The sequence below is a fragment of the Chlorocebus sabaeus genome, chromosome 27 (genome assembly GCF_047675955.1).
Source record: "Chlorocebus sabaeus isolate Y175 chromosome 27, mChlSab1.0.hap1, whole genome shotgun sequence".
Lineage (NCBI taxonomy): Eukaryota > Metazoa > Chordata > Mammalia > Primates > Cercopithecidae > Chlorocebus > Chlorocebus sabaeus.
Window position 1 is genome coordinate 43,729,502 of NC_132930.1, and position 27,184 is coordinate 43,756,685.

The 27,184-nt window shown below is 40.6% G+C and overlaps 1 protein-coding gene across 4 annotated transcripts in view; it reads left to right on the top strand.

The window, feature by feature from the left end:
* The window catches only part of KIAA0232 (KIAA0232 ortholog), a 96,622-nt gene that overhangs the window by 31,459 nt on the left and 37,979 nt on the right, over positions 1–27,184 (top strand). For 3 of the 4 annotated variants that reach the window (XM_073012521.1, XM_073012520.1, XM_008017981.3), the window contains exons 2-3: positions 6,256–6,755; positions 23,650–23,787. In XM_073012521.1, the coding sequence (XP_072868622.1) occupies positions 6,525–6,755; positions 23,650–23,787 (369 nt within the window). In that variant the 5' untranslated portion in view covers positions 6,256–6,524. Of the gene's footprint in view, positions 1–6,255; positions 6,756–23,649; positions 23,788–27,184 lie in introns of those variants that run through there. The other variant, XM_073012522.1, reaches the window with a different exon arrangement.

Genomic DNA, 27,184 nt, shown 5'->3' on the forward strand with positions numbered 1-27,184 from the left:
TTCAAAATACAGTACTTACTAATTTCTCAAATTTCTTCTTTCCCCCCCGCTGCCTTTTTTTTTTTTTTTTTTTTGAGATGGAGTCTCGCTCTGTTGCCCAGGCTGGAGTGCAGTGGTGTCATCTCGGCCCACTGCAGCCTCCGCCTCCCAGGTTCAAGCGATTATCTTGCCTCAGCCTCCCGAGTAGCTGGGACTACAGGCGCCCGCCACCACGCCCTGCTAATTTTTTGTATTTTTAGTAGAGGCGGGGTTTCACCGTGTTAGCCAGGATGGTCTTGACCTTCTGACCTCGTGATCCACCCGCCTTGGCTTCCCAAAGTGCTGGGATTACAGGCGTGAGTCACCACGCCTGGCCTCCCCTATTGTTTAGAAATATGTTTTTAGTTCTCACATATTTGGAGGCTTTTCCAGACATCTTGATGTTACTAATTATAATTCCGTGTGGTCAGAGAACATGCATGTATGATTGAATTCTTTTAAACTTACTGCACCTTTTCTGTGGCCAAAGATAGTTTATCTTAGGTCAAGTTGGTTGATAATGTTGTTCTCTCTATATCCTTATGGATTTTTTTGTGTATTTCTTCTTGCAGTGACTGACAAACAGGTTTTGAAATCTAGTGTAATTGTGGACTTGTTTATCTTTGCAGTTCTATCAATTTTTGTTTCATATATTTTGCAAATATGCTATTAGATGTATAATACAAAGGACTGGTACGTCCTTTTGGTATATCCATCCCTTTATCATTATGAGTTGACCTTCTTTATCTCTGTTAGTATTTTTTGCACTGAAATTTACTTTTGTCAGAAAGTGATGTAGACACCCTAGCTTTCTTTTCATTAATGTTAGTGTAGTATTTTTTCTATCCTTTTACTTTTAACCTATTTGTGTCTTTATATTTAAAGTGGATTTTATACACTTATAACATTCAGACCAAGAACCAAATCAAGAATACATTCCCAGGCTGGGCACAGTGACTCACGCCTGTGATCCCAGCACTTTAGGAGGCCAAGGCAGGTGGATCACGAGGTCAGGAGTTTAAGACCAGCTTGGCCACGATGGTGAAACCCCGTCTCTACTAAAAATACAAAAATTAGCTGGGCATGGTGGCGGGCGCCTGTAATCCCAGCTACTTGGGAGGCTGAGTCAGAGAATTGCTGGAACCCAGGAGGCAGAGGTTGCAGTGAGCCAAAATCACACTAGTGCACACCAGCCTGGGTGACAGAGCAAGACTCCGTCTCTCCCTGTACTGACAGTAGCTCAGTGGTTCCTTCAACAGAGAACACTTCCATTTACAATAGACACGCGCACGTGCACACACACACACACACAACCTAGGAATACATCTAATGAAGGAGGTGAAAGATCTCAGAAGAATGATAAAATCATAGATAACACAAACTAATGGAAAAATATTTCATGTTCATGGACTGGAAGAATTGATATTGTTACAATGGCCATACAGCCCAAAGCAGTCTACATGTTAAACACTGTTCCCATCAAACTACTAATGTCATTTTTCACAGAATTGGAAGAAAAAAACTATTCTAAAATTAATACGGAACCAAAAAACAGCCCGAATAAGCAAAGCAATCCTAAGCAAAAAGAACAAAACCAGTGGTTTCATGTTACCTGACTTCAAACTATACCATAAGGCTACAATAACCAAAACAGCATGGTACTGGTACAAAAATAGATAGGTAGACCAATGGAACAGAATAGAGAACCCAGAAATAAAGGTGTACACCTGTAGCCATCGAATCTTCAACAAAGCTGACAAAAATAAGCAACAGGAAAAGGACTCCCTGTTGAATAAATGTTCCTGGAATAAATTACTAGCCATATGCAGAGGAATGAAAATGGACCCCTGCCTTTCAGCATATATAAAAATTGACCCAAGATGGATTATAGATATTTAAATGTAAGACCTCAAACTATAAAAACCCTAGGGAAAAAACTTGGAAACACCATTCTGGCCTTAGGAAGGAATTTGTAACTAAGTCCTCAAAAGCAATTGCAACAAAAACATTGACAAATGAGATCTAATTAAGCTAAAGAGCTTATGTACAGCAAAAGAAATTATCAACAGAGTAAACAGTGTACCATATTAATAGATACACCATTTCATATACAGACCACCTACAGAATAGGAGAAAATATTTGCAAACTGCATCTGACACAGGTCCAATATCCAGAATCTATTGGAAACTTAAACAATTAAACAAGAAAAAACCCCATAAAAAGTGGGCAAAAGACATGAATAGACAGTTTTCAAAAGAAGACATACAAGCAAGCAGCCAACAAACGTATAAAAAAAGTTCCACATCGCTTATTATCAGAGAGATGCAAATCAAAACCACAATGAGTTACCATCTCGCATCAGTCAGAATGGCTGTTATTAGAAGTTAAAAAACAGATGGTAATGAGGCTGCAGAGAAAAGAGAACACTTATGTACTGTTGGTGGGAATGTAAATTAGTTCTGCAACCGTGGAAAACAGTTTGGAGATTTCTCAAAGAACTTGAAACAGAACTACCATTTGACCCAGCAATCCCATTACTGGGTACATCTCAGAAAAGAAATTATTCTTCCAAAAAGACACATATACTCATATGTTCATCACAGCACTATTCACACTAACGAAGATATGGAATCAACCTAGGTGCCCATCAACAGTGGATTGCATAAATAAAATGTGGTACATACACACCATGGAATACTATACAGCCATTAAAATAAAAGAATGAAATCTGTCCTTTGCAGCAACGTGGATGCAGCTGGAGGATAATATCCTAAGTGAATTAACGTAGGAACAGAAAATTGAATACTGCATGTTCTCACTTAGAAGTGGGAGTTAAACATCAGTTACTCGTGGATGTAAAGGTGACAGCAGTAGACACTGAAGACGGCTATAGTGATGATGGGGGGAGGCGGTAGGTGTTGAAAAAAACTGTTGGGTAGTTTTCGATGGCTACAGGTGTACACCTTTATTTCTGGGTTCTCTATTCTGTTCCATTGGTCTACATATCTATTTTTGTACCAGTACTTGGGCAATGGAATAATTCATACCCCAAACCTCAGCATCATGCAACATACCCAGGTAACAAACTTGCACATGTATCCCCTGAATCTAAAATAAAGGTTAAAAAGGGAAAAAAAAGAAGCCGTATCTTACTTGGGTAGAGCAGGTAGAGAAGTTTGGGGAAAAGCTGGCATGTTTAAGCTACATCTACCGGATTGACATTTAGGAAAATAAATTTGAATTCTATGGAAAGAATTAAGTGGAGGGTTTTTTAAATAAGCAGCATATAATTAGGTCTTGCTGTTTTAAAATTCTGTCTATCTCTGCCTTTTAATTGATGTGTTTAGGTTATTTACATTCATTATTATTAACAGTTATCAGAATTTGTCTTCAAGTGATAGTAGATATACCATTTCATACAAGAACCTTGTAATAGTATTCTTACATTTGTCCACTCCTGGCCTTTATGCTACTGTTGGCTTACATTTTACTTATATGTATGTTATTAAATAAAAGCTCTACAATGTTTTGTATTATTTTTGTTTAAACAATTATCTTTTAAAGATATTTAAATAATAAGACAAATGTTATTTCTGGTGCTCTTTGTTCCCTTGAATGGATCCACATTTTGTTCTGTCTTAGTCTGTTTTCTGTTGCTATAACAGAATGACATAGATTAGGTATTTATAAAGAATAGTTTATTTGACTCACAGTTCCTGGAGGCCGGGAAGTCCAAAAGCATGGCACTGGCATGTAGTGAGGGTCATGCTGTGGCAGAAAGCATCACATGAGGAAGAGGATAAGAGCAGGCGAGAGTGCTTTATGCCAAGAGAAATGGGGCTGAACTTATCCTTTTATCAGGAACCCACTCCTGTGATATGAGGTTGGAACCCTCATGACCTCTTAAAGGTCTTACCTGTTAATACTATCACAATAGCAGTTAAATTTCGACATGAGGCTTGGAGGTGATATTTAAATCATAGCATTTGCTGGCAATAAATTCCTTCAGTTTTTGCATATTAGAAAAAGTCTTTGTTTCACTTTCATTTTGAAAGTTTTTAATTTTTTGCTTTTTATTTTTATTTTTTATTTCCGTAGGTTTTTGGGGAACAGGTGGTGTTTGGTTACATGAATAAGTTCTTTAGTGGTGATTTCTGAGATTTTGGTGCACCTGTCACCTGAGCAGCATACACTCTACCTAGTTTGTAGTCTTTTATCCCTTACCTGTCTCTCCCTTTCCCCCGCGAGTTCCCAAAGTCCGCTGGTAGCATGCCTTTGTATCCCCATAGCTTGGCTCCCACTTGTGAGTGAGAACATACAGTGTTTGGTTTTCTATTACTATATTACTTCACTTAGAATAATGGTCTCTAGTTTCATCACGGTCACTGCAAATGCTATTATTTCATTCCTTTTTGTGACTGAGTAGTAGTCCATTGTGTATGTGTGTGTGTACATATATACACCCACACTACGATTTCTTTATCCCCTCATTGATTGATGGGCATTTGGGCTGGTTCCATATTTTTGCAATAGCAAATTGTGCTGCTATAAATATGCGTGTGCAAGTATCTTTTTGAAAGACACTTTCAGTGAGTATAGAATTCTAGGTTGACAGTTTTTTTTCTTTTAGTACTTTAAAGTTTTTGCTCCATTATCTGCTCACTTGCATTGTTTCCAACAAGAAAACTGATGTCATACTTATCTTTTGTTTGCTATATTTAATGTTTCTTTTTTCTCTGAGTGCTTTAAAAATTTTCTGTTTATCACAAGTTTGGGTAATTTTATTATAGTGTTCTAGGGGTCATTTTCTTCATATTTCTTGCACATCTCCAGAATTGAGTGTATTATTTAATTGGCAGTCTCTCTGGCATCCTGAGATCCAAATGTTAAATGAATTATGGAATGTTTTGAAAGTCAGTTGGAAAAGTTCAGCTCGTGAAAGTTACAGAAGATCTTTGCTTTAATTTATCTAGTTGTCATAATTCAGATAAGAGTATAGTAGAGAGGATTTCAAAAGTGGCAAAACATATATTAGTGACACATTAATGTAGTAATTTAGTCCTGTGGTGAACTTAAAACTGCTGTCTTTATATTTAATGTGTGTAAAATTTACTATATAGCGATAGATAAATTTAAGAAACTCAGTCTTAAATCTTTGGGTAATAGTATTTGTGTTTCTGACTTGATGCTTTTACTAACATTTATTAACAATACTTTGAAAGTAATTTTTGATAACCCTCTTATTGTCTGTTAAAATTCATGCAAAAGTTGAGTTTAGGAGGTTTACCTTTCATTACATTAGTTTTCATTTTCTAGTGGTTTGTAAATTAGCCGGAACTCTAATATAAAGAATATTATGATTTAATAAAGCCATTGTTAGATTACTTTCACATATTGAAAGTATGTTAATTTGGGGGGAAGCTATTAAACTAAAAGTGTTTCATCTGTCGTAAAAGCTAAGAAATGCAACCTAGGTATATAAGAAGAAAAGTTGCAATAGGTATAAGAGTATAGCCTGGCTGTAACACAGACTGGTGCTCCACCTTTATTTGTATGAAATCAGAGATGACCAGTCCTAAAGTTTCGAGCCTTACAAAGTAATTAATTACCTGTATAAAACATAAAGAACTACTTTTTTTACCCATATTTCAATGAAATTACTCTTCATCTACTGATTTCTGTTATACTTAGATATGAACTACTGATTTACTAGTTAAGTTTTTCAATGTTACAGAGACAAAATTTTACTAGTCCAATCTCTTGAGATAGCAAAAAAAAAAAAAAAAATTGGTATAATTGAGCAGAAGGAGAGCATCAACTTCTGAATTTTTATTTGTTTTAAATGATACTCAGCTTTTTAAAAGTTCACAATGTTGTTTCAAGTTTTTTAAAAATTTATTTATAAAGACACGATCTCAGTATGTTCCCCACGCTGGATTGCAGGGGTTATTCATAGGTACAGTCATGGTGCAGGACAGCCTGGAACTCCTGGGTTCGAGCAGTCTTCCTGCTGCAGCCTTCCAACTTGCTGGCGTACAGGAAGGTACCACAGTGCCTGGATTCATTTTAGAAGTTTAAAATGTCAAAGATTGTAGGTGGGGAAATCAGTGTTCTAAGAAACCAAAAATGTTTTAATAAAGAGGGACATTTGATTCATTTGATTTTTATTCTCAAAAGGTCAATAATTTATTATTTATATATAATGCATATTTTTTTTTCCTCTCTCATTTTTGTAGGTTCTGCCGGAGACTTCCATTTGGCCTCAATGTGAAATTAAAGTAGCAAATCACATCTACATGTATGTTGCTATCAGGATGTTGATTCATTAGTCATGCCTGAAGAGGGAAAGTCTGTTTTAGGTGGCTGACTACCAGCAAAAATAAATGCTTATCCTACATGTCAAGCATCTCTCCTTTTTACTGGAGTGAAAATCCCCTCCAGATACCAACAGAATATCAACTGCAGAAAATGCTTCACATTTTAAGGATGTCGGCAACCTAAATTCATGTACCCTATCTGTACAGTTGTTGTGGATGGTTTGCCATCTGAAAGCTCCTCAAGTTCTTATCCAGGCCCTGTGTCTGTTTCTGAAATGTCTCTGCTTCATGCTTTGGGTCCAGTGCAGACCTGGCTGGGACAAGAGCTCGAGAAATGTGGCATTGATGCCATGATTTACACTCGGTATGTCCTCAGTCTTCTGCTGCATGACAGCTATGACTACGACCTGCAGGAACAGGTATTTACATATTTTAAGTGTTTTGTGAAAACCGATTGTATCTGTATGTATACGTTCCTCTTAAACAAGCACTTTCATACTTTAAAACTGGGCTATTCATGTGTGTCTGCAAACATTTAACCTGTCAGTGACCAGATGGTAAGATTGCCTTGGAGTGTCAATCAGCCTGTGTCACTGAGCACCCTGTTAAGTGCAGTTATTTTATTCATGGTTAGACTTTCTCACTGTTGATTACGTTTTGGCATAGACTCCAGATCTTGTCATAGATTGGTCATAGTTTGATGACCTGCTACCTTTAAGTAGCAGTGCTCTAGAATGTTAATTTCTACTATTTAGAAAACTCACACATTATGAATAGATATTTAAACATTGTATCTATTATACTTCTTACCATTCCAAATTTAATATTGTATTTTATCTGCAAGAAAGATATTTAACTGCTTATTAGTCAGTATGTATAACAAATCAGTAGACTTTAACTTCAGTAAAGCACACAGTTTTGCCATAAGTCAGTGTGTGTCACCTTGTAAGCTGGTCATTACACATTTTACTTGACTTTGCTGCTGAATTTGTAGTGAGAAATTGGGCTGGGTGTGGTGGTTCACACTTATAATCCCAACACTTTGGGAGGCCGAGGTGGGAGGATCCCTTTAAACTGGGAGTTTGAGACCAGCCTTGGTAACATAGAACCCAGTTTCTAAAAAAGTATTAAAAAATTAGCCAGGCATGGTGGCACGTGCCTGTAGTCTGTAGCTACTCAGGAGGCTGAGGTGGGAGGATCGCTTGAGCCCAGGAAGTCAAGGCTGCAGTGAGCCATGATTGCGCCACTGCGCTCCAGCCTTAGCAACAGAGCAACACCCAGTCTCTCTCACATGCATACACGAGAGAGAGAGAGAGAGAGAGAGAGAGAGAAAGAAAAAGAAAAGAGAAACCAAATACAGGTTCTTGAAAAAAATCTTAACCTCAGTCTCATTCTTAAGAGAAGCTACTGAAAGTGAGGCCTGCCAGAGGGAACCAGAGTCATCAGTAGTGAATAAATGGACTCTGGGTGACTTCTGTGTACAAATTTCACGTAAAGTCGTTTGGTTTTTATAGACAGTAAAAAGAAGGAGGTATTTTGTGGGCAGTTTTTGTTGCTGTTTTAAACCATTGTTACCCACACTGAAAGCAAAGCAGGAAGAGTTTCATTGTCAGAAGAAATTGACTTTGCCCCTCCAAACCACACAAAAAAGCCTCAAAGTCCTATAAATACAGAGGATTTCACCAAGATGCTTTTTTTTTTTTTTTTTTTTTTTTTTTTTTTGAGACAGGGTCTTGCTCTGTCACCCAGGCTGGAGTGCATTGGTGTGATCATAGCTCACTGAAGCCTTGAACTCCTGGGCTCCAGCCGTCCTCCCACCTCAGCCTCCCAAAGTGCTGGCATTACAGATGGGAGCTACTGTTTCCAGTCAGCTTAACATTGAGTTGTACAGAGCATGTTTGATGAGAGGGTTTCCCGTCGTGTCTAGCTGGACATGTTTGATGAGAGGGTTTCCCGTCGTGTCTAGCTGGACATGGTGGACGTGTCATGCTTCCAGGTTGCTTGCTGCCTTGGCTGGCAGTAGATCCAGTAAGGTTTTGAAGCGATTAACTTACAACCTAATAATCAGCAACTGTGTTATTTTGGTGGTCAGTATTTTGTATAATTTCCTTACCAGAGCTCTGTTATTTGCCATCATCTTTCTGGTAAATGTCAAATATACTCCTTTACAGGCAAGTAAGACGTTAAATCTACAAACATGGAAGGACTTTCATTTCCAGAAATGAGGAAAATATTTCTCATCATTCAAAAATTACGTACTTCATTGTAAGCATGTACTCATAGGAAATGATTTTTTTTTTTTGAGACAGGGTCTTGCTCTAATTGCCCAGGCTGGAGTGCAGTGGCGTGATCATAGCTCACTGCAGTCTTAACCTCCTGGGCTCAAGCGATCTTCCTGCCTCTGTCTTCTGAGTAGCTGGGACCACATGTGTGTGGCACCCCACCCAGCTAATTTTTTAAAAACTATGTCTCTCTCTCTTACCTAGGCTGGAAAGAATAGTTTTTTAGTAGGTCTTGAACTTCCCATTTCTTAGAGTTGTATGTCAGCAATATCAGTCCAGAATATTTAATCAACACCAATACATTTACTAGCACAAAGTATATTCTGGGTGCTATAGGACATACAGGATAAAACAGGCCAGATGTTAATAAGATTATAGTGAATCACATCTCTGATCAGACTTGTGAATCCTCTGGTTTCTTTACTAGCTCTAGGGGGTTGTGATCAGAGATAAGATGAACTATCAGTATCTGCAGCTGTATTTGATCCTCCCTCCAGAGTTCTGGTTCATTCCTCAGGACACAGGACAGATAAAGGTTAGGGAAAGCATAACATGTCTGGAGTTACAAGGAGAATCCATAGGGAAATAAAAGGCCCTAAAATACTTTTCTACTTGGTCCAGAGTAACAGCAGCGTGTGCCAAGTCCCATGCCGATGAAGAAGGTCAAATTTTAAATGATGCCTGTTTTAGTAAGACATGACTTGAGAATCCTTTATCCCCTACATTACTTTTCCGTGAAGTTACAGTCCCTCATTAAAGGTGGCAAAAGCCAGATGCCTGACTCAAAGGGAGGATGTGCTTACTGTTTCCCCAGGCAGAGGATGCAGAAGCCAAGGATGGTTCTCTTCTAGCAAGAGTAAGGAGAGTGGAAGGGCCCTTAGCTTCTGTCATTCAGAACTCCAGCTAACAGCAAGGCTGACAGACCTGGGTGAAGGTGTGTGCCACCTTTCCTGATCTCTGGCTCATGCTTGTGATAACACAGCGCCTCAAGTGGAGGCCAAACCACTCTACTCCTGGGTGTTCATTTCCTCACATCTTCTCTCACCCCTTCGTCCTTGAGTTAGTCTAGCCTTGAGCGGCCAGTTTTAAGACCCCTCACTTTTCCTGGTTTAGGCTAAAGCAGACACACAGTGCTCTTGAGTTCTGAAACAGATTGGATGCCTCAGTTTGGTCTCAGCTGTGCAGGATGATAAGGAAGTAAAGCTGATCAGATCCTAGTCTTGTTTAAGCCTGAGTCATGTATAAACCTCTAATTTGGGCAGGGTTTAAACACAGTTGTGGTGGTGGACTGGTTACAATGTAGTTCCAGAGAACAACTGCCTTGTAATATGGAGATATCATCACTGTGCCAGTAGTTTTATAGTTTTATTTCCACAAATGTTTCTTCTTTTTTTTTTTTTGTCGTGATTACTCTGGGAAGTATATTCTCAAATAATCAGAAAATCACTACATACCATTTTTATTTTATATAACCGCTTTTCTTCCCCATCTTTCAAAGCCCAGGTCACCTGTCTCTGAAACTTTTTCTGATAATTTCTGATGAAAGCAATGTCTTTTACCAAACTTGATAATATTTTACTGTAAAGCTTTTCATTATCGTTACAGGAATGTATTCTGTTTCTCAGTAGGTTATAACATCCTTATGGGTAGAAATCATATATTAATCTTTTTAAAAAAGTTTAACCAGCCTGGGCGACATAATGAGACCCCCATCTCTTAAAAAAATATTAGGTAGATGCAGTGGGGTTTACCTGTAGTCCCAGCAACTTGGGAGGCTGAGGTGGGAGGATCACTTGAGCCTGGGGGTTGGAGGCTGCAGTGAGCAGTGATTGTGACGCTGCACTCCAGCCTGGGAAACAGAGCGAGACCCTGTCTCTTAAAAAATAAATAAATGTAACTTTTTAAAATAAAATAATTTCAGACCTCAGAAGTACAGCTAGGATAGTACAGAGAACTCTCATGTTCTCTTCAGTCACCAATTGTTAGTATTTTCACACGTTTGCTTTCTTTTTTATTGATATATAATAGTTGTATGTATTTGTGGAGTATTGTAATGTTTTGCTGCACGTATATAAGATGTTATGATCAAGTCAGGGTATTTGAGTTATAACCTATCTCCTTAAACATTTATCTTTTCTTTGTGTTGGAAATAGTCCAATTCTTTTCTAGCTATTTTGAAATATACAATAAATATGGTTAGCTATAGTCTCCCTATCATACTGTTGAATACTAGAAGTGACTCCTTCGGTTTAACTGTATGTTTGTACCGTTTGTACTCTTTAACCCACTTCTCTTCATCTTCCACTTTTGCTTTATTTCTGTCTTCTCTTCATGCTGACCTCTCTGAGTAAACTAGCATGTACTTTTTAAGATCAAAGACTTTCCCTTGGTCATATTACAATTACAAAATTCAGGAAAATTAGGATTGATAAAACTTTATTGTCAGATATACAGTCAGTATTCAGTTTTTGTCACCTGTCCTGATATTGTTTCTCACTGCAGTTTTCTCCCTCATCTAATATCTAGTTTGAGATTATGCATCGACTTTAATGGCCACATCTCCTTAATCTCCTTTCATCTGGAATAATTCCTTGTTTGTCCTTTGTGTCTCATGACATTGACACTTTTGGAGAGTCCAGGCCAGTTTTGCAAAACATCCCTTAATTTAGGTTTTTTGGGTATTTCTTCGTGTTTAGAGTTGGCTTGTGCGTTTCTGGTAGTAGCATTGCATAATGATATTTCCTTCTTTTCTGCATATCACATCAGAGGGCCAGTGACAACAGTCTTTTTCATTCTTGGAGACGCTGATTTGGTTCCTCATGGTTCAGATGGTGTCCACCAGGTTTCTCCTTGTAATGAATAAGCGATCTGTGCAGGGCGACTTTGATACTTTTACCATCCATTGATGTCCTTGCCTGAAGCAGTTATTAGTTAGGTGGTTGAAAAATGGTGATTTTTCTAACTCAGTTTTCCCCTCTACATTTAGTAGTTGACATTCTACTACAGTGCCTTCCATCTTTTAAAAATCAGTAGCCTAGTCACATAAGGAACATTACAGCATGTAAGATGCAGCGCCAGCCACTTCATATATAAGGATTGCCTTGTTCAGTCTGCAAGTCAAACCTCAAAAGTAAGTATTAAGCTCCCACAGCCTGAAAGTGAATGGCATGGCAATGTGCATTGACTGGTGACCTGGAGCATTAAGCCTAGATCCTGTACATCTTACAACACATCTGTTACATTAGTTTAAGACATTTTTCATTCTTACTCAAAAATGACTAAAAGGAGAACTTCAGTAACATTATAACTTTGAATGGAGTTAACTTTTCCTGCCTAGAGGTTGTGCTAGATTGATAGTCGGCAGCATATCTCCCCATGATCTGTCACAGGTGGGAAGGGATACACTAGCAGATAAGGGTGGCTTTCACTATTGTTCTTATAACCCCAAATATGCTTTCGTTTCCTTCATAGCTAATTAAACTACCAGTTGAGAGTTTATTAAACCTTTTCTTGTATTGCTATACATTGATGTTCTCAGCATAATGCATTCTTTGTTTATTATTCTTATTAGGAGTCTGTGATGATAACAGAAAACCCAGCTCGGTCTGGCTTAAACAGAAGTAATAGTAAAAGCAAACACATGTATATCACGTGCTGTGTGCCAGCTGCTGTTGCAGGGACTCATTTTCCATTCACAGTAACTCATTTAATCCTCCTTACACCATCCTGTTATTATCTGTATTTCATAGATGGAGATACTGACAGTGGTTAAGTAGCTTGCCCAAGGCCACACAGCTAGTCAATTTTGGAGCATTTACTGAAATATCTGGGAATCAGCGCTGACCCCAGTGGCAACTTGATCCAGGACCTACAGTAAAATCAGTACCCCATCTTTTAGCTTGCCTTCTCTGTTGTCTTTTTTTTTTTTTTTTTTTCTTTTTTGAGATGGAGCACTCACTCTGTTGCCCAGGCTAGAGTGCAGAGGCAACCTCGGCTCACTGCAGCCTCCACCTCCTGGGTTCAGGTGATTCTCCTGCCTCAGGCTCCTGAGTAGCTGGATTACAGGCATGCATTACCACGCCTGGCTAAATTTTATATTTTTAGTAGACACAGGGTTTCACCATGTTGGTCAGGCTAGTCTTGAACTCCTGGCCTCAAGTGATCCACCCACCTTGGCCTCCCAAAGTGCTGGGATTATGGTTGTGAGCTGCCATGCCTGGCCTGTTTTCTTTATTCTCAAGCTTCACCTCTACCCTGCCTGCTGTGAGCTCAGACTCACACCCTTTTTTGTGTGTGTGTGTCCAGCAGAAAGAGCAGGCTTCTCATCCTAATAGGTCAGCTTTGCTGTGGAGCTGTTCCTGACCTGACCACTGCGGTGACAAGACTTGGGTGGCTAGGGTACAAGCACCTGGGACCACAAGGACTAAGAATTGGAGAGGATGATTCTCCAAGGGAAATATAGAATACTGTGCTGAACCACCCCAAAAAAGTCCTGTCTAACTACCTTTGTACAAAGTAGTGCTTTGTTTGTTTCTTTTCCTTCCTTCCTTCCTTCCTTCCTTCCTTCCTTCCTCCCTCCCTCCCTCCCTCCCTCTTCTCCCCTCCCCTCCCCCCTCCCCTCCCCCTCCCCCTCCCCCCCTCCCCCCTCTCCCCTCCCTCTCTCCTCCCTCTCCCCTCCTTCTCCCCTCCCTCTCCTCTCCTTCTTTGCTTTCATTTGTGAGACAGAGTCTTACCCTGTCGCCCAGGCTGGAATGCAGTGGTGTGATCTCGGCTCACTGCAACTTCCGCCTCCCGGGTTCAACCAATTCTCCTGCTTCAGCCTCCCAAGTAGCTGGGATTACAGGCGTGCGCCACTATGCCCAGCTAATTTTTGTATTTACTAGTAGAGACGGGGTTTCACTGTGTTGGTCAGGCTGGTCTCGAAATCTTGACCTCATGATCCGCCTGCCTTGGCCTTCCAAAGTGATAGGATTACAGGCGTGAGCCACCATGCCCAGCTCTCTCTTTTTTTTTTTAAAGAAAGAATCTCAGTCTGTTGCCCAGGCTGCAGTGCAGTGGCACAATCATTGCTCATCAAATTCCAGGGTTCAAGCAGTCCTCCCACCTCAGCCTCCCAAGTAGCTGGGACTATAGGTGTGCACCACCATGCCCAGCTAATTTTTTTTTTGTAGAGATGAGGTCTTACTTTGCTGCCCAGGTTAGCAGTACTTTCTTTGTCTAATCTATTACTAGTTTTTCTAAGTTGTAGGATGTATTCCCTGATTGTACTACATTCTAAGATACAGTCTTCAAATAAACTATTTTCTAGTATTATCCCTTCTAATGATTTTGTTGTCTTTCTTTCTTTTTTTCTTTTTTCTTTTTTTTTTTTTTTGAGATGGAGTCTTGCTCTGTCACCCAGGCTGGAGTGCAGTGGCGCCATCTCAGTTCACTGCAAGCTCCGCCTCCCAGGTTCGCGCGATTCTCCTGCCTCAGCCTCACGAGTAGCTGGGACTACAGGCGCCCGCCACCACGCCCTGCTAATTTTTTGTATTTTTAGTAGAGGTGGGATTTCACCGTGTTACCCAGGATGGTCTTGATCTCCTGAGCTCGTGATCCACCCGCCTCGGCCTCCCAAAGTGCTGGGATTACAGGCGTGAGCCTCTGCGCCCGGCCGATTTTGTTCTCTTTCTCTAGGAGTTTTTTTTGCAGATCGCCTCAAAAATTATCCTTTCGTGATGGCCCCTCCATCTGAGTGATGGCTTTAGGTGTTGTTGGACTGTTACATTTTCTTTTTTAGATCTTAGGACTCCCAGAACTTTACTAACTGTTCCAGATAGAGAACAACCATGGATTCTGTACGAGAATAAGAGGATTTTTTTCCCCAAACTTTTTATTGAGGCATAAAATGCATACAGAAAAATGTACAACTTGATGAATTTTCGCAAAGATCATATCCCTGTAACTATAACCACACACAGAAATAGAAGATGACTGGCAACCCAGAAGCCCACCTCGTGTCCCACACAGCTTCAGAATTCCTCGCGTGTTCAGAGAGGAGTCTGGCAGAGTGGCCTCTGCTTCCGACCCCTTCTTCTTCCTTGGTTCCTGGCGTCTGTGTCTCCGGCGCTCTCCCTCTTCTGCTGCTTTGTCTCTTTGAAGGGCCACCTTTTTCTCAGCCTCTTGGCCTGGACCGAGGTCAGCACATTTCCCCAGGAAGGAAGCAGCTGCAGATGTCAGTGCCCTGTGCCCACACCTACCCTGCCGTTGGCATTCACTGTCTTCTCAAGGCCTGGCACCTCAGCAGGGCTCTGATGCCCTGGAGCAGGTGATGTGGGTTTGGTTTGGCTTTGTGTCGCTACTGGCTTTTCTAGTTAATCTGGGCAAGAGAGTTGTGCTGCCACCAATTACTTTTTAACAGAGAGTATTTCTTTGTTTAATGGCATAGTTTGGTTTTGATATGTATTTTGTCTTATCCTCAGTCTTTCCCTGATCCACTGTATTTAAAATAGAAGCCTCCCATTCTTAACCCTCTTACCTGCTTTATTTTTCTTCATGACATTTTTTATTACCTGAAATTATATGATTACTTGTGATTTAACTATGTCTCTCCTACTGGCATATGTAATTATGTAATTTTTTTTTTGGAGAGGGACTCTTGCTCTGTCACCCAGGCTAGAGTGTGGTGGCGTGATCTTGGCTCACTGCAGCCTCTACCTCCTGGGTTCAGGCGATTCTTCTGCCTCAGCCACACGATTAGCTGCCATTACAGGTGCCCGCCACCATGCCCAGCTAATTTTTATATTTTTAGTAGAGATGGGGTTTCACCATGTTGGCTAGGCTGATCTCCAACTCCTGACCTCAAGTGATCCGCCTGCCTTGGCCTCCCAAAGTGCTGGGATTACAGAAGTGGGCCACACGCCCAGCCAAAGTTGGGGACCTTTTCTGCTGTTTTCTTTTGGATTCCCAGCCCTTAAAACAGTTCCTGGAATATACAAGAGGCTCAGATACGTATTAGACAAATGGATAGCCATATGCTTCTTTCTCAGGCAGTGACTTATGCATAGGAGGGAAGCATGCTAGGAGTGGGTGTAGACCCCATAATCACATACTGGGGCCTGCCCTGCAGAGAAGTTACTGTTGCTGGTTTTAAATCCCCTAATCAAATTGTATCTTCTAGCTCAGAGTCCATCCTTCTAGAAACGTAACTGGATGATTACATTATCTGTACTTGCCCACAGGTTGTATAATAATAATCCCAGCCCTGATTGCTAGGCGAGACTCATCCCCTTTTCACTCAGCAAAGCTCATTTGCTCCTTCAGCCTATTTGTAACACACTCCTGTAGTGTGTCCTGTTCAGCGTTTCGCTTTTTGGAAAGCTAGCATCTGCGGTGTTTCCTGTTAGAGTTTATTAGAATCTTTAACTATAGGAACTATAAAAGTCTGACCATAAAGCGCTTCTCGTGTGTGTCACTGCATACACTGTATTTCAACAAACATTTATTCAACAGACTTTAATTAAATACCTTCTACATCACAAGCATGGTTGTTTGCATTTAAACAACACTTCCTATTTTTATTCTCTTATTTCAAATCAGCATTTCAGAGCACCAGGAAGGAAGCCAGGAGTATCTTTCTAGAACCTTCCCTATCCCTGAAAACTTCCTGAGAATTATTCCATGCTATTGCTTGAGCCCAGGAGTTTGAAACTAGCCTGGGCAACATGTAGAAGCCCTGTCTCTACAAATAATACAAAAATTAGCCAGGCATGGTGGTGTGTGCCTGTAGTCTCAGCTACTTGGGAGTCTGAGGTGGGAGGATCACCTGAGCCCGGGGAGGTCGAGGCTGCAGTGAGCCATGATTGTGCCACGGCACTCCAGCCTAGGCAACAGAGTGAGACTCCATCTCAAAAAAAAAAGAAAAGAAAAAGAATATGCCCATGCTACTGACGGAAGAATGTATACATGCCAGTATTCGCTTTGACTCCCATAGTGACAAAACCATTCTGGGTGGTGGGTATGAAATAGCGTGTACATTACTGAATAATTCATGAAGAATTAAGCAGAAGGTATCAGAAGGGTTATAGGGTGAAAAAACTTGTACCACTGACCCAGACCAAAATTTCCTTTAATAGCACCTTGACTTTTATCCCAAGCGACTGTCAGACCCCCAGCCTCCTGTTCTCTCTCTCCCTTTTGAGATTCCCCCCCTTACTGTAAGTCAGTATCACATTGTTAAGAATGTAGGCCTTGGATGGAGTCTGAAGACCTGTTCTAACCCCACCTTCTTTATTTTCCAACTTAGACCACTGACTTGGACAAGTTAACATCTCTGTGCCTGACTCTCCATTTCTTTATTATTATTATTATTATTATTATTATTATTATTATTGTTATTATTATTATTTTAGAGATAGGGTCTTGCTCTTTCACCCAGGCTGGAGTGCAGAGTCTCTCAGAGCCCACTGCAGCCTTGAACTCTTGGCCTCAAGGGTCCTCCTGTCTCAGCCTTCCAAGTAGCTGGCACTACAGCTGTCTTTTCATTTATAAATTGTACAAATTACGTGCATATGTGATATTACTGAGGATTAAAGAAGATTCATTTATTGACCATATAGGTGCCAGGCATCATTTTATGTACCAATAATATAGTTAGAGGAATACTAGACGTAAAGTAAGTGCTCAGTAAATATTGACAACTATTGCTATTATTATTGCTATTCATACTATTCATACAAACCTTTCCTTCAAATAGTTATTTTCCTATTAACTACTCCTCTTCTAGCAGGTAGGCTAATGCATTTATTAGAGGCAGAGATAAGCTGCTGATACGGTATTTCCAACATTTACCCTAACAATCTCAATTTGAAATATTTGGCCCTGCCATATATCCTAATTATGTGTTCAACAAACATGGTCACTATAGTATTTCTGGATGTAATTATTACCTTTGACGCAATTGGGTCCCTTGAAAGGGTATTCTTTAAGACTGACAAATTCCAGTGGCAATTACTGTTATTTTTTGTGACATGATGACCAGGTTTAAAAAACAAATTTTAGGAAACTAAAGTAAAAATCTTTTGATGGTGCATATAGATAGAATGAACCTGGATTTATTCACTGTGAAAGGTATAATGGGAGGGCTAGGGGTAATTCTCTTGAGTTTAAAAGAGAGTTGTTTAGTACAAAAGAAATACTTTTATTTGTGATAAGAGTGTTGTTGCCTAAGAAACTACCCCAAAACTTAGTAGCATTAAAACAACAACACCACTACTATCACATGACAGAATCTGTAAGTAAGGAATTTGGGCAGGGCTCAGTTGGGTGATTCACCCAAAGTCACTCATTGGTACTCAGCTGACAGATGGGCTGAGCTAGAAGGCCCAAGATAGCTTTACTGACATGTCTGTCACTTTGGCAGGTGTGCTGGAGGGCTGGATGCAGCTGGGATTGTTGACCAGAGCCTCTTCATGTGGGTCAGGAGGTAGCTAGGCTTATGTGGTTGGCTGGGTCCCTCAGAGCAAGTAGCCCAAGAGAATCACGTAGAAGCTTAAGACCTTTTTACTACCCAGCCTTGAAAGTCACTTAGAATCACTTCCATTGCACTCTGTTAGTTGAGCCGACTGGAGCCCACACAAGTTCAAGGGGAAGAAGCATCACTCTCTTGATGGTAGAACCACCACTCTGTCAAGGTGCTTGGTTTTGAAATTTTAGACCAGCAAGGACAAAGAAACAGCTATGATTTTTCCAAAGAGAAAACAAGCCTTGCCCAACGAATTAGGATTTGTTTTTATTAGTAGTATACTTTTAAGTTTTAGGGTACATGTGCACAACATGCAGGTTTGTTTCTTAGGTATACATGTACCATGTTGGTTTGCTGCACCCATCAACTTGTCATTACATTAGGTATATCTCTAATGCTATCCCTCCCCCAGCCCCACACCCCTCAACAGGCCCCAGTGTGTGATGTTCCCCTCCCTGTGTCCATGTGTTCTCATTGTTCAACTCCCACTGATGAGTGAGAACATGTGGTGTTTGGTTTTCTGTCCTTGTGATATTTTGCTGAGAATGATGGTTTCCAGCTTCATCCATGTCCCTACAAAGGACATGAACTCATCCTTTTTTATGGCCGCATAGTATTCCATGGTGTATGTGTGCCACATTTTCTTAATCCGGTCTGTCATTGATGGGCATTTGGATTGGTTCCAAGTCTTTGCTGTTGTGAACAGTGCTGCAATAAACATACGTGTGTGTGTGTCTTTATAGCAGCATGACTTATAATCCTTTGGGTACATCCCCAGTAATGGGATGGCTGGGTCAAATGGTATTTCTAGTTCTAGATCCTTGAGGGATCACCACACTGTCTTCCACAATGGTTGAACTAGTTTACAGTCCCACCAATAGTGTAAAAGTGTTCCTATTTCTCCACATCCTCTCCAGCATCTGTTGTTTCCTGACTTTTAAATGATCGCCATTCTAACTGGTGTGAGATAGTATCTCATTGTGGTTTTGATTTACATTTATCTGATGGCCAGTGATGATGAGCATTTTTTCATGTATCTGTTGGCTGCATAAATGTCTTCTTTTGAGAAGTATCTGTTGATACCCTTTGCCCACTTTTCGATGGGGTTGTTTTTTTCTTGTAAATCTGAGTTCTTTGTAGATTCTGGATATTAGCCCTTTGTCAGATGGGTAGATTGCAGAAATTTTCTCCCATTCTGTAGAATTAGGATTTCTAACTTACAGTGTTGCATTTGAGAGTATATGGAGCAATACCTTTCAGATTCTGAGAAAAATTATCTCCATTCTAAAAGATCTTACCCAAACTAGTAAGTATTAGGATAACAAAGATAGCTTTTTTTTTTTCTTTTTTTTTTGAGAGAGGGTCTTACTCTGTCACCCAGACTGGAGCACAGTGGCCTGATCTCTGTTCACTGCAGCCTCCACCTCCCAGGCTCAAGCAGTCCTCTCACCTCAGCCTCCCCAGTAGCTGGGACTACAGGTGCGCACCACCATGCCCAGCTAATTTTTGTATTTTTTGTGGAGTCAGAGTTTCGCCATGTTGGCCAGGCTGTTCTCAAACTCCTGGGCTCAAGTGATCTGCCCACCTCTGCCTCCCAAATTGCTAGGATTATAGGCGTGAGCCACCATGCCCAGCCTAAAGATAGCTTTTGACACGTGAGGCTTCTAAGCTTGCTGGGAGTATTCTAGGTCTGACTGTTACCTGATAGAGATATTATTATTCTTAAAACTGTACATTTACATTGTATATGCTCTGCTATGTGGGATGAATTCCACATTTAAAATAAATCTGTTGGCCGGGTGCGGTGGCTCACACCTGTAATCCCAGCACTTTGGGAGGCTGAGGCGGCGGATCATAGCTAAGGAGATCGAGACCATCCTGGCTAACACGGTGAAACCCCGTCTCTACTAAAAATACAAAAAGTTAGCTGGGCGTGCTGGCGGGCACCCGTAGTCCCAGCTACTCTGGAGGCTGAGGCAGGAGAATGGTGTGAACCCTGGAGGCGGAGCTTGCAGTGAGCCGAGATGGCGCCACTGCACTCCAGCCTGAGCGACAGAGACTCCGTCTCTAAATAAATAAATAAATCAATAAATCTGTTAAGATATATGCCAACTGTTGACAATAGTTACCCCTGAGGATTGATGTTTGATGTTGGGGTGGAACTGACTTGTACTTTCAAAGCAGCTTTTTTTTTTTTTGAGACAAAGTCCATTTCAAAATTGTTATAAAGGTTGCTTGAAGCTAATACATGTTTTTGATAGTAATGAATTGATACATTTAAAATAAAGCTGGCCAGGTGAGGTGGCTCACACCTGTAATCCTAGCACTTTGGGAGACCGAGGCATACGGATCACTTGAAACCAGGAGTTCAAGACCAGCCCGGCCAACGTGGCGAAACCCCATCTCCACTAAAAATACAGAAATTAGCCAGATGTGATGGTGCACGCCTGCAGTCCCAGCTACTCAGGCTGAGGCAGGAGAATCTCTTGAACCTGGGAAGCAGAGGTTGCAATGAACCAAGATCACACCACTGCACTCCATCCTGGGTTACAGAGCAAGACTCTGTCTCAGAAATAAAAAATAAAACTAAGAATTCTTCCTCTCAAGCTTTTAGGAATGACCTTGATTAATAAGATTACTTTTATTTCTTATATGAAAATTGATTAAATTTTTTTCCCATCGCCATCAGGTTTGGATTTTGCATTAGCACTTACGTTAGGCAGAGGAAAATATATAAAATTTTACACATAAGGAATATGAAAATAATTTCAGAGTGAGAATTGGTGCTAACGATTGGTACACAAATTCATATACTTCCCAAGACACCATTAACACTTCGTGTGTGTGTAAAATGTTCTCATGGAATAGAGTTTTGAATATAAATATTCCATGTTTTAAAACTGACATTTCTGCTTTTATGTGCAAATGTGAATGCATCAATACAGAGAAAACTAGGGATGGTCCCTGAGTGACAACTACCAGTGTAGGAATCACCTTGAAGGAAAAATAAAGGAATAGTGTGTACAAAGACACAGAAGTAGGAGGGGCCTGGTGCTGTAAGGTCAGGAGTGGGTAGTTGAAGGTCAGAGTGGGGCAGGCCCGCGGGAAACAGACCCTGAAGAGACTGATGTGCTGTGCGAGGGCATTTCTAGTTATGTCCTAGAGACAAAAGACCTGTAGATCTATTTAGCCAGCAGGACTTAATGGCATAGCAGTGGGCAGACGGGCTTGGGCCACTGAAGGCAGGGAGGTCAGTGAGGAGGTCATCACTGTGGGCTAAAGACCTAGTAGGAAAAAACAGGAATATAGTTAACCTGAAATTATGCTTGTTTGATTGGAGTGGCTCATCTTTTAGGGGCAAATAGGGGTTCTTTTGAGTAATATATCAGCATATTATTACTGAATGCTCTCAGAATCTGACTGTATCTAATTCACAAGTCACCAAAAGTTTTGCTGAAATTGGCTGAAGGGGAAAAAAGGCTTAAATAACTGAAAGTCCAGACGTTGGGCTGGCCCCTGCTAGGTTTGATTCAGAGCTTCCCAGTGTCATTCAGGCTTCTGCTCTGCCTCTCTGCCTACCACTTTTTGTCAGCTTGGTTTTGCAACCAGCTTCTTATAGGGTAAAGGGCAGTGACAATGAGCATGTTTCTGGGATCATATTCTCACACACTGTCCAGAGGTCATGTTCCCTACATTCCCAGCAAGAACCATGAAATGTGCATTTCTGATTGGCCACGTGCCTCTCTCTGGGCCAATCTTTGTGGCCCAAGGGATGATGGGGGTAGTGTTAATCCCATGCGGACACATTGTGGTTTTGGTCATTTAGGCACTGCTAGGCAGGGGCGTACGCTCAGCAGCGAGCCTCCAGTGACTGCTGATGGATTTCCAAGTGGCGTGTGCTTTTTCTCCCCCAGTTCCCAGTCTCCCTTTTGATACAGACAGCATGGGAAAGTCAACCAGAACTCTAGCCTTACGTGACCTCCCTGTAGTGTCTAGAAAAGTACCTGATAATAGACTCTCATGCTGGGGAGTTCTTTAGTTGTATCCGCTTTTGGTACTTGATAATTATGTTCTTTCTTTAAGATTAGGACTTTCTGAGTAACTATTTGAGAAATGTCTCATATTTTATGTTTATGTATAAGCAGACTCTTTTTTTTTTTGAGACACTCCTGACCTTGTGATCCACCCACCTCTGCCTCCCAAAGTGCTGGGATTACAGGCATGAGCCATCGCCCCCAGCCATAAGTAGACTTTTAATAGTACAGGATAGGAGACTACAAGGATAACAATAAGTGAAATAGAAACATCTCGGCTCTTTTTATAGTCATGTCTTTAAACTGTGATTAACAATTCAGTGCTGTTAAATTTTGGTTAAGTTATGATACATTAACACAGTACCTTAAGCCAGAAAAAAAATAGCATGAGGGACCTCTCAAATATAAGTATAAATAATAGAATGCAAACAAGTGTGTGTAATATACTATTGTTTATGTAACTTTTGCTAAAGATTTGATGTTTCTTAATTCAACCTAAAATTACAAGGCAAAACAGAACTTGTATACAAAATTTATAATGTGATAAAGTCACTCTAACATTGTTTGAATCATAAAAATGTCAGACTGCTTCATACTTTTTTAATTCTGTCAAAAGTTAAAACAAGAAGTGAAATCTCCATCCCCACACAAATTTATCATGAATAAGTTGTCCAGGCTCCAACTGCTGTTCCAGCAGCACTTTTCATACCTTGATACACAGTGCAAAGGAAATTTCTTTATCTCAGAATCTGTTTGCCTACTTAAGTTAGCAAGGAGCTTTCATTGACTTTCATTCCTTAGTATTAATCTACAATATACTGACATGCTAGAAGGCAAATACCAAGATACGAATTTAAAAGAATTCTCTAAATGCCTTCTAACCAAATTATGTTCAGTTAAACTCATGCTTGTGGATTAATACCAGCATTTGGCAATTTCTATTTGTGTGAAGACATTTTCAAAGATGAAATACATAAACTTTTATTATAAATCAGCATTAACAGGGCAGTTAGGTAAGGAAAAGACATCCAAATTGAAAAGGAAGAAGTAAGACTCTAGTCACATATGACATGATCTTGTATAGAATATAGAGAAAATCCTAAGGAATGAAATTAAGAAAAAACTCCATTTGCAGTAGTATAAAAAAGAATATAATGCTTAAGAAAAAATTTGACAAAAGTGCAAGACTTGTGCACCAGAAACTATAAAGCATCTTTGAAAGAAATCAAAGAAGACCTAAATAAATAGAAAACATCCCATGTTTGTCATCAGAAAATAATACTGTTAAGATGGCAGTACACCCCAAGGTGTTTTACAGAATCAGTACAATCCCTCTTGAAATCCCAGCTCCCTTCATCGCAGAAATAGACAAGCTGATCCTAAAATTCGTATGGAAATGCAAGAGGCCTTTTTGTGACTGAGTATGTGTGGTAGGTGGAATATAGTAGTGTCCACATTAGCCCTGGTCATTTAACCTGGTGCAATTTCATTGCAGGAGAATGACATCTTCCTGGGCTGGGAAAAAGGAGCTTATAAGAAATGGGGAAAGAGTAAGAAAAAATGTTCAGATCTAACTCTAGAAGAAATGAAAAAACAGGCTGCTGTCCAGTGTCTTCGATCTGCTTCTGATGAAGTAAGTTTACATTTTATTTCTAACACTTAAGAGAATAAAAGAAGGGGTGTTTTAAGTTTACAGATAGGACAACTTGACCTCCAAAAATTGGGAAAACAAACTACTTATTTATCTTACAAAGTAACGTGAACATTACCACTTTTCCTTTATAGTATTTTTCCATATTTTCTGAAGTTTTATAAGCTTTTCTTTTATATGTGCTACTCTAATTAAGAGTATACACAAAATTTTATATCCTTTTTCCGACTTGACTATTTCATCCTGTTATTACATTGTCTTTATTCTTTTTAGTGGCTAAGATGCATTTCATCAAATGGTATTTCAACAACAGTATAATATTATAATCTTTACTACTGGATGTTTACCTTGCTCTTGATTTTTTGTTTTGTTTTGGTTTAAGACAGCGTCTCACTCTGTCGCCCAGGCTGGAATGCAGTGGTGTGATCTCGCTCCACCACAACCTCCGCCTCACAGGTTTAAGCAATTCAGCCTCCTGAGTAGGCAGAATTACAGGCATGTGCCACCATGCCTGGCTAATTTTTTTACATTTTTTAGTAGAGATGGGGTTTCACCATGTTGGCCAGGCTGGTCTTGAACTCCTGATCTCAGGTGATCTGCCTGCCGTGGCCTCCCAAAGTGCTGAGATTACAGGCATGAGCCATCACGCCCGGCCTGCTCTTGATTTTTTTTGTTATGCTGTCTAAAATATTTTATGTGGGATTTTTCTGTGGTCTGTATTACTACATTTGAATACATTCCTAGAAGGGAATAGCAGTTCAGACACTTCAAAAGTAGTATATTGGCCGGGCGCGGTGGCTCACGCCTGTAATCCCAGCACTTTGGGAGGCCGAGACGGGCGGATCACGAGGTCAGGAGATCGAGACCATCCTGACTAACACGGTGAAACCCCGTCTCTACTAAAAATACAAAAAAAAATTAGCCGGGCGTGGTGGCGGGCGCCTGTAGTCCCAGCTACTCGGGAGGCTGAGGCAGGAGAATGGCGTGAACCCGGGAGGCGGAGCTTGCAGTGAGCTGAGATCCAGCCACTGCACTCCAGCCTGGAGACAGAGCGAGACTCCGTCTCAAAAAAAAAAAAAAAAAAAGTACTATATTGGCATATGATTTATGTATTTTTTTGTTTTTAGAAAATATTACAAGATTATTTTATTTTATTCTTTTAACATTTCATATAAAATATTTCTCATGTCTTTCAGTTTCCTGAAATAACAAAATATCTTTTACAGTTAATATTATGAATTCTTATTTTATTATTCACTCTAAGATGTAATCTGTGAGATCATGACTACTGAAAGAATTATTTTGCTTTGACCATGCTGTTTGAGATAGTATGGTTTAAGTACCTTTATGATGCAAGGCCAAATTGAGCGGACTCCGACCTCCAGAAACTTCCTTCCTGAACTAATTGTTGAATGGTCTAGTGTTGCCATCGTTGGCTTTGTTATCTTTGCAATCTGCAGAAGTTTATTCTGTCTGGCTGCCACTGATGCAAATGGTTTTTAACGCTTATTTGTTTAGTGTTTCCCACCTTTCTGTTCTCATCCAACTCCAGATTATCTCTGAGGCTAGGAACAGTGACTCAACACCTGTAATCCCAGCACTTGGGAAGGCCAAGGCAAGAGGATCACCTGAGGTCAGAAGTTCGAGACCAGCCTGGTCCAACATAGTGAAACCCCATCTCTACTAAAAATTCAAAAAATTACCTGGGCATGGTAGTGCATGCTGTAATCCCAGCTACTTGGCAGGCTGAGGCAGGAGAATCGCTTGAACCTGGGAGGCAGAGGTTACAATGAGCCAGGATCGCGCCACCATACTCCAACCTGGGCGACAGAGGGAGACTGTGTCTCAAAAAAATAAAAAAAAGAACTGTCTCTGAATGCTTGCCTCCCCTGGCCATATACTCATGATACATTGTGTAGACCTCAAATAACATGGCCTCACATCCTGAATTGCAATTACTCATTTGACTGTGCTCACTGGGCGCAAGGACCGCGAGTTCCCCATCTTTTTTTATCTCCTACCGCCTAGCACAGTCAGTGCTTATCATATGAAAGGTACTGATGTTTTTAAATGAATCTAACATTTATTTTTTAAAAGCCTACCCTTTCATCCGATTATTTTTTCTCTTCTCTGCTGTTTTCTTCTCCCCCACCTCTGATTTTTTAACTTTAACTTCTTAATTTCTTTTTTTTTTTTTTTGAGACGACAGAGTCTTACTCTGTCACCCAGACTGGAATGCAGTGGCACAGTCCTGGCTCACTGCAGCCTCCACCTCCTGGGTTCAAGTGATTCTCCTGCCTCAGCCTCCCAAGTAGCTGGGATTACAGGCATGCACTACCATGCCCAGCTAATTTTGGTATTTTTAGTAGAGATGGGGTTTTACCATGTTGGCCAGGCTGGTCTCGAACTCCTGACCTCAGGTGATCCACCTGCTTCCGCCTCCCGAAGTGCTGGGATTACAGGCGTGAGCCACCGCGCCTGGCCAACTTCTTAATTTCTTAAAGTTGCTGCTTCATACAGCATGGAATAGGAGTTTGGAAGTTACCACTTATACATACAGCTATCTTAGGCACCATTTCATTACAACGATTAGGAACATAATTAACCTGGTTTAAGGAAAAATAGAAATATATGTATAGGATACAGGGATGTCTTACTGAAGCCAAGTGCTAGAAGTATAGCAGCCTCAAGAGAGAGCTGAACTGGGAATTATGTGATAGACAAAGTCACTTTCAGTAACAACCAACCTGCAATCTCTCATTTCCTTCTGTACCTGAGTTGGGGTCATTCCCTCTCTGTCCAAACTCTGGTTTTCTCTGCTTTAGCACATAGTGAAGAATGGCCATTCCAGCTTCCAGCCCAGCGTGACCATGGAACTCTACTGTCCAACACCATTCATCTAGAGAGAGAATCTGATTGGCTGGGCTTGAGCCGGGTGATTGAGCCTAGGCTTGATCAGGCTTGAGCCAGCCTGATTTGATAAGCCCTGGTTGAGGGGGCAGGGCTGCCTGGAGGTTCATCACTTCAGCAGGGACTGTGAGTGACGTGCCCAGAGAAAACTCTGCAGAGAAAACTTTGTGGTTAAAGTAGTGGGTTTTTTGTTTTTTTCTTTTAATTTAAAAAAATATAGGGACAGGGTCTCCCTGTGTTGCCCAGGCTGATCTTGAACTCCTGGGCTCAAGACATCCTCCTGCCTCGGCCTCCCAAACTGCAGAGATTACAGGCCTGAGCCACCATGCCGGGCCAAAATGGCGTTTTCTTTATGACACTGAAGGGGAGTAAATTGATAATTTGTAGATTGGTAAAGTAATTTAGAGCTTTTAAAGGAATTCAGAACGCAGTTTTTTTTTTTTTTTTTTAAACAAGTGAGAAGTTAATT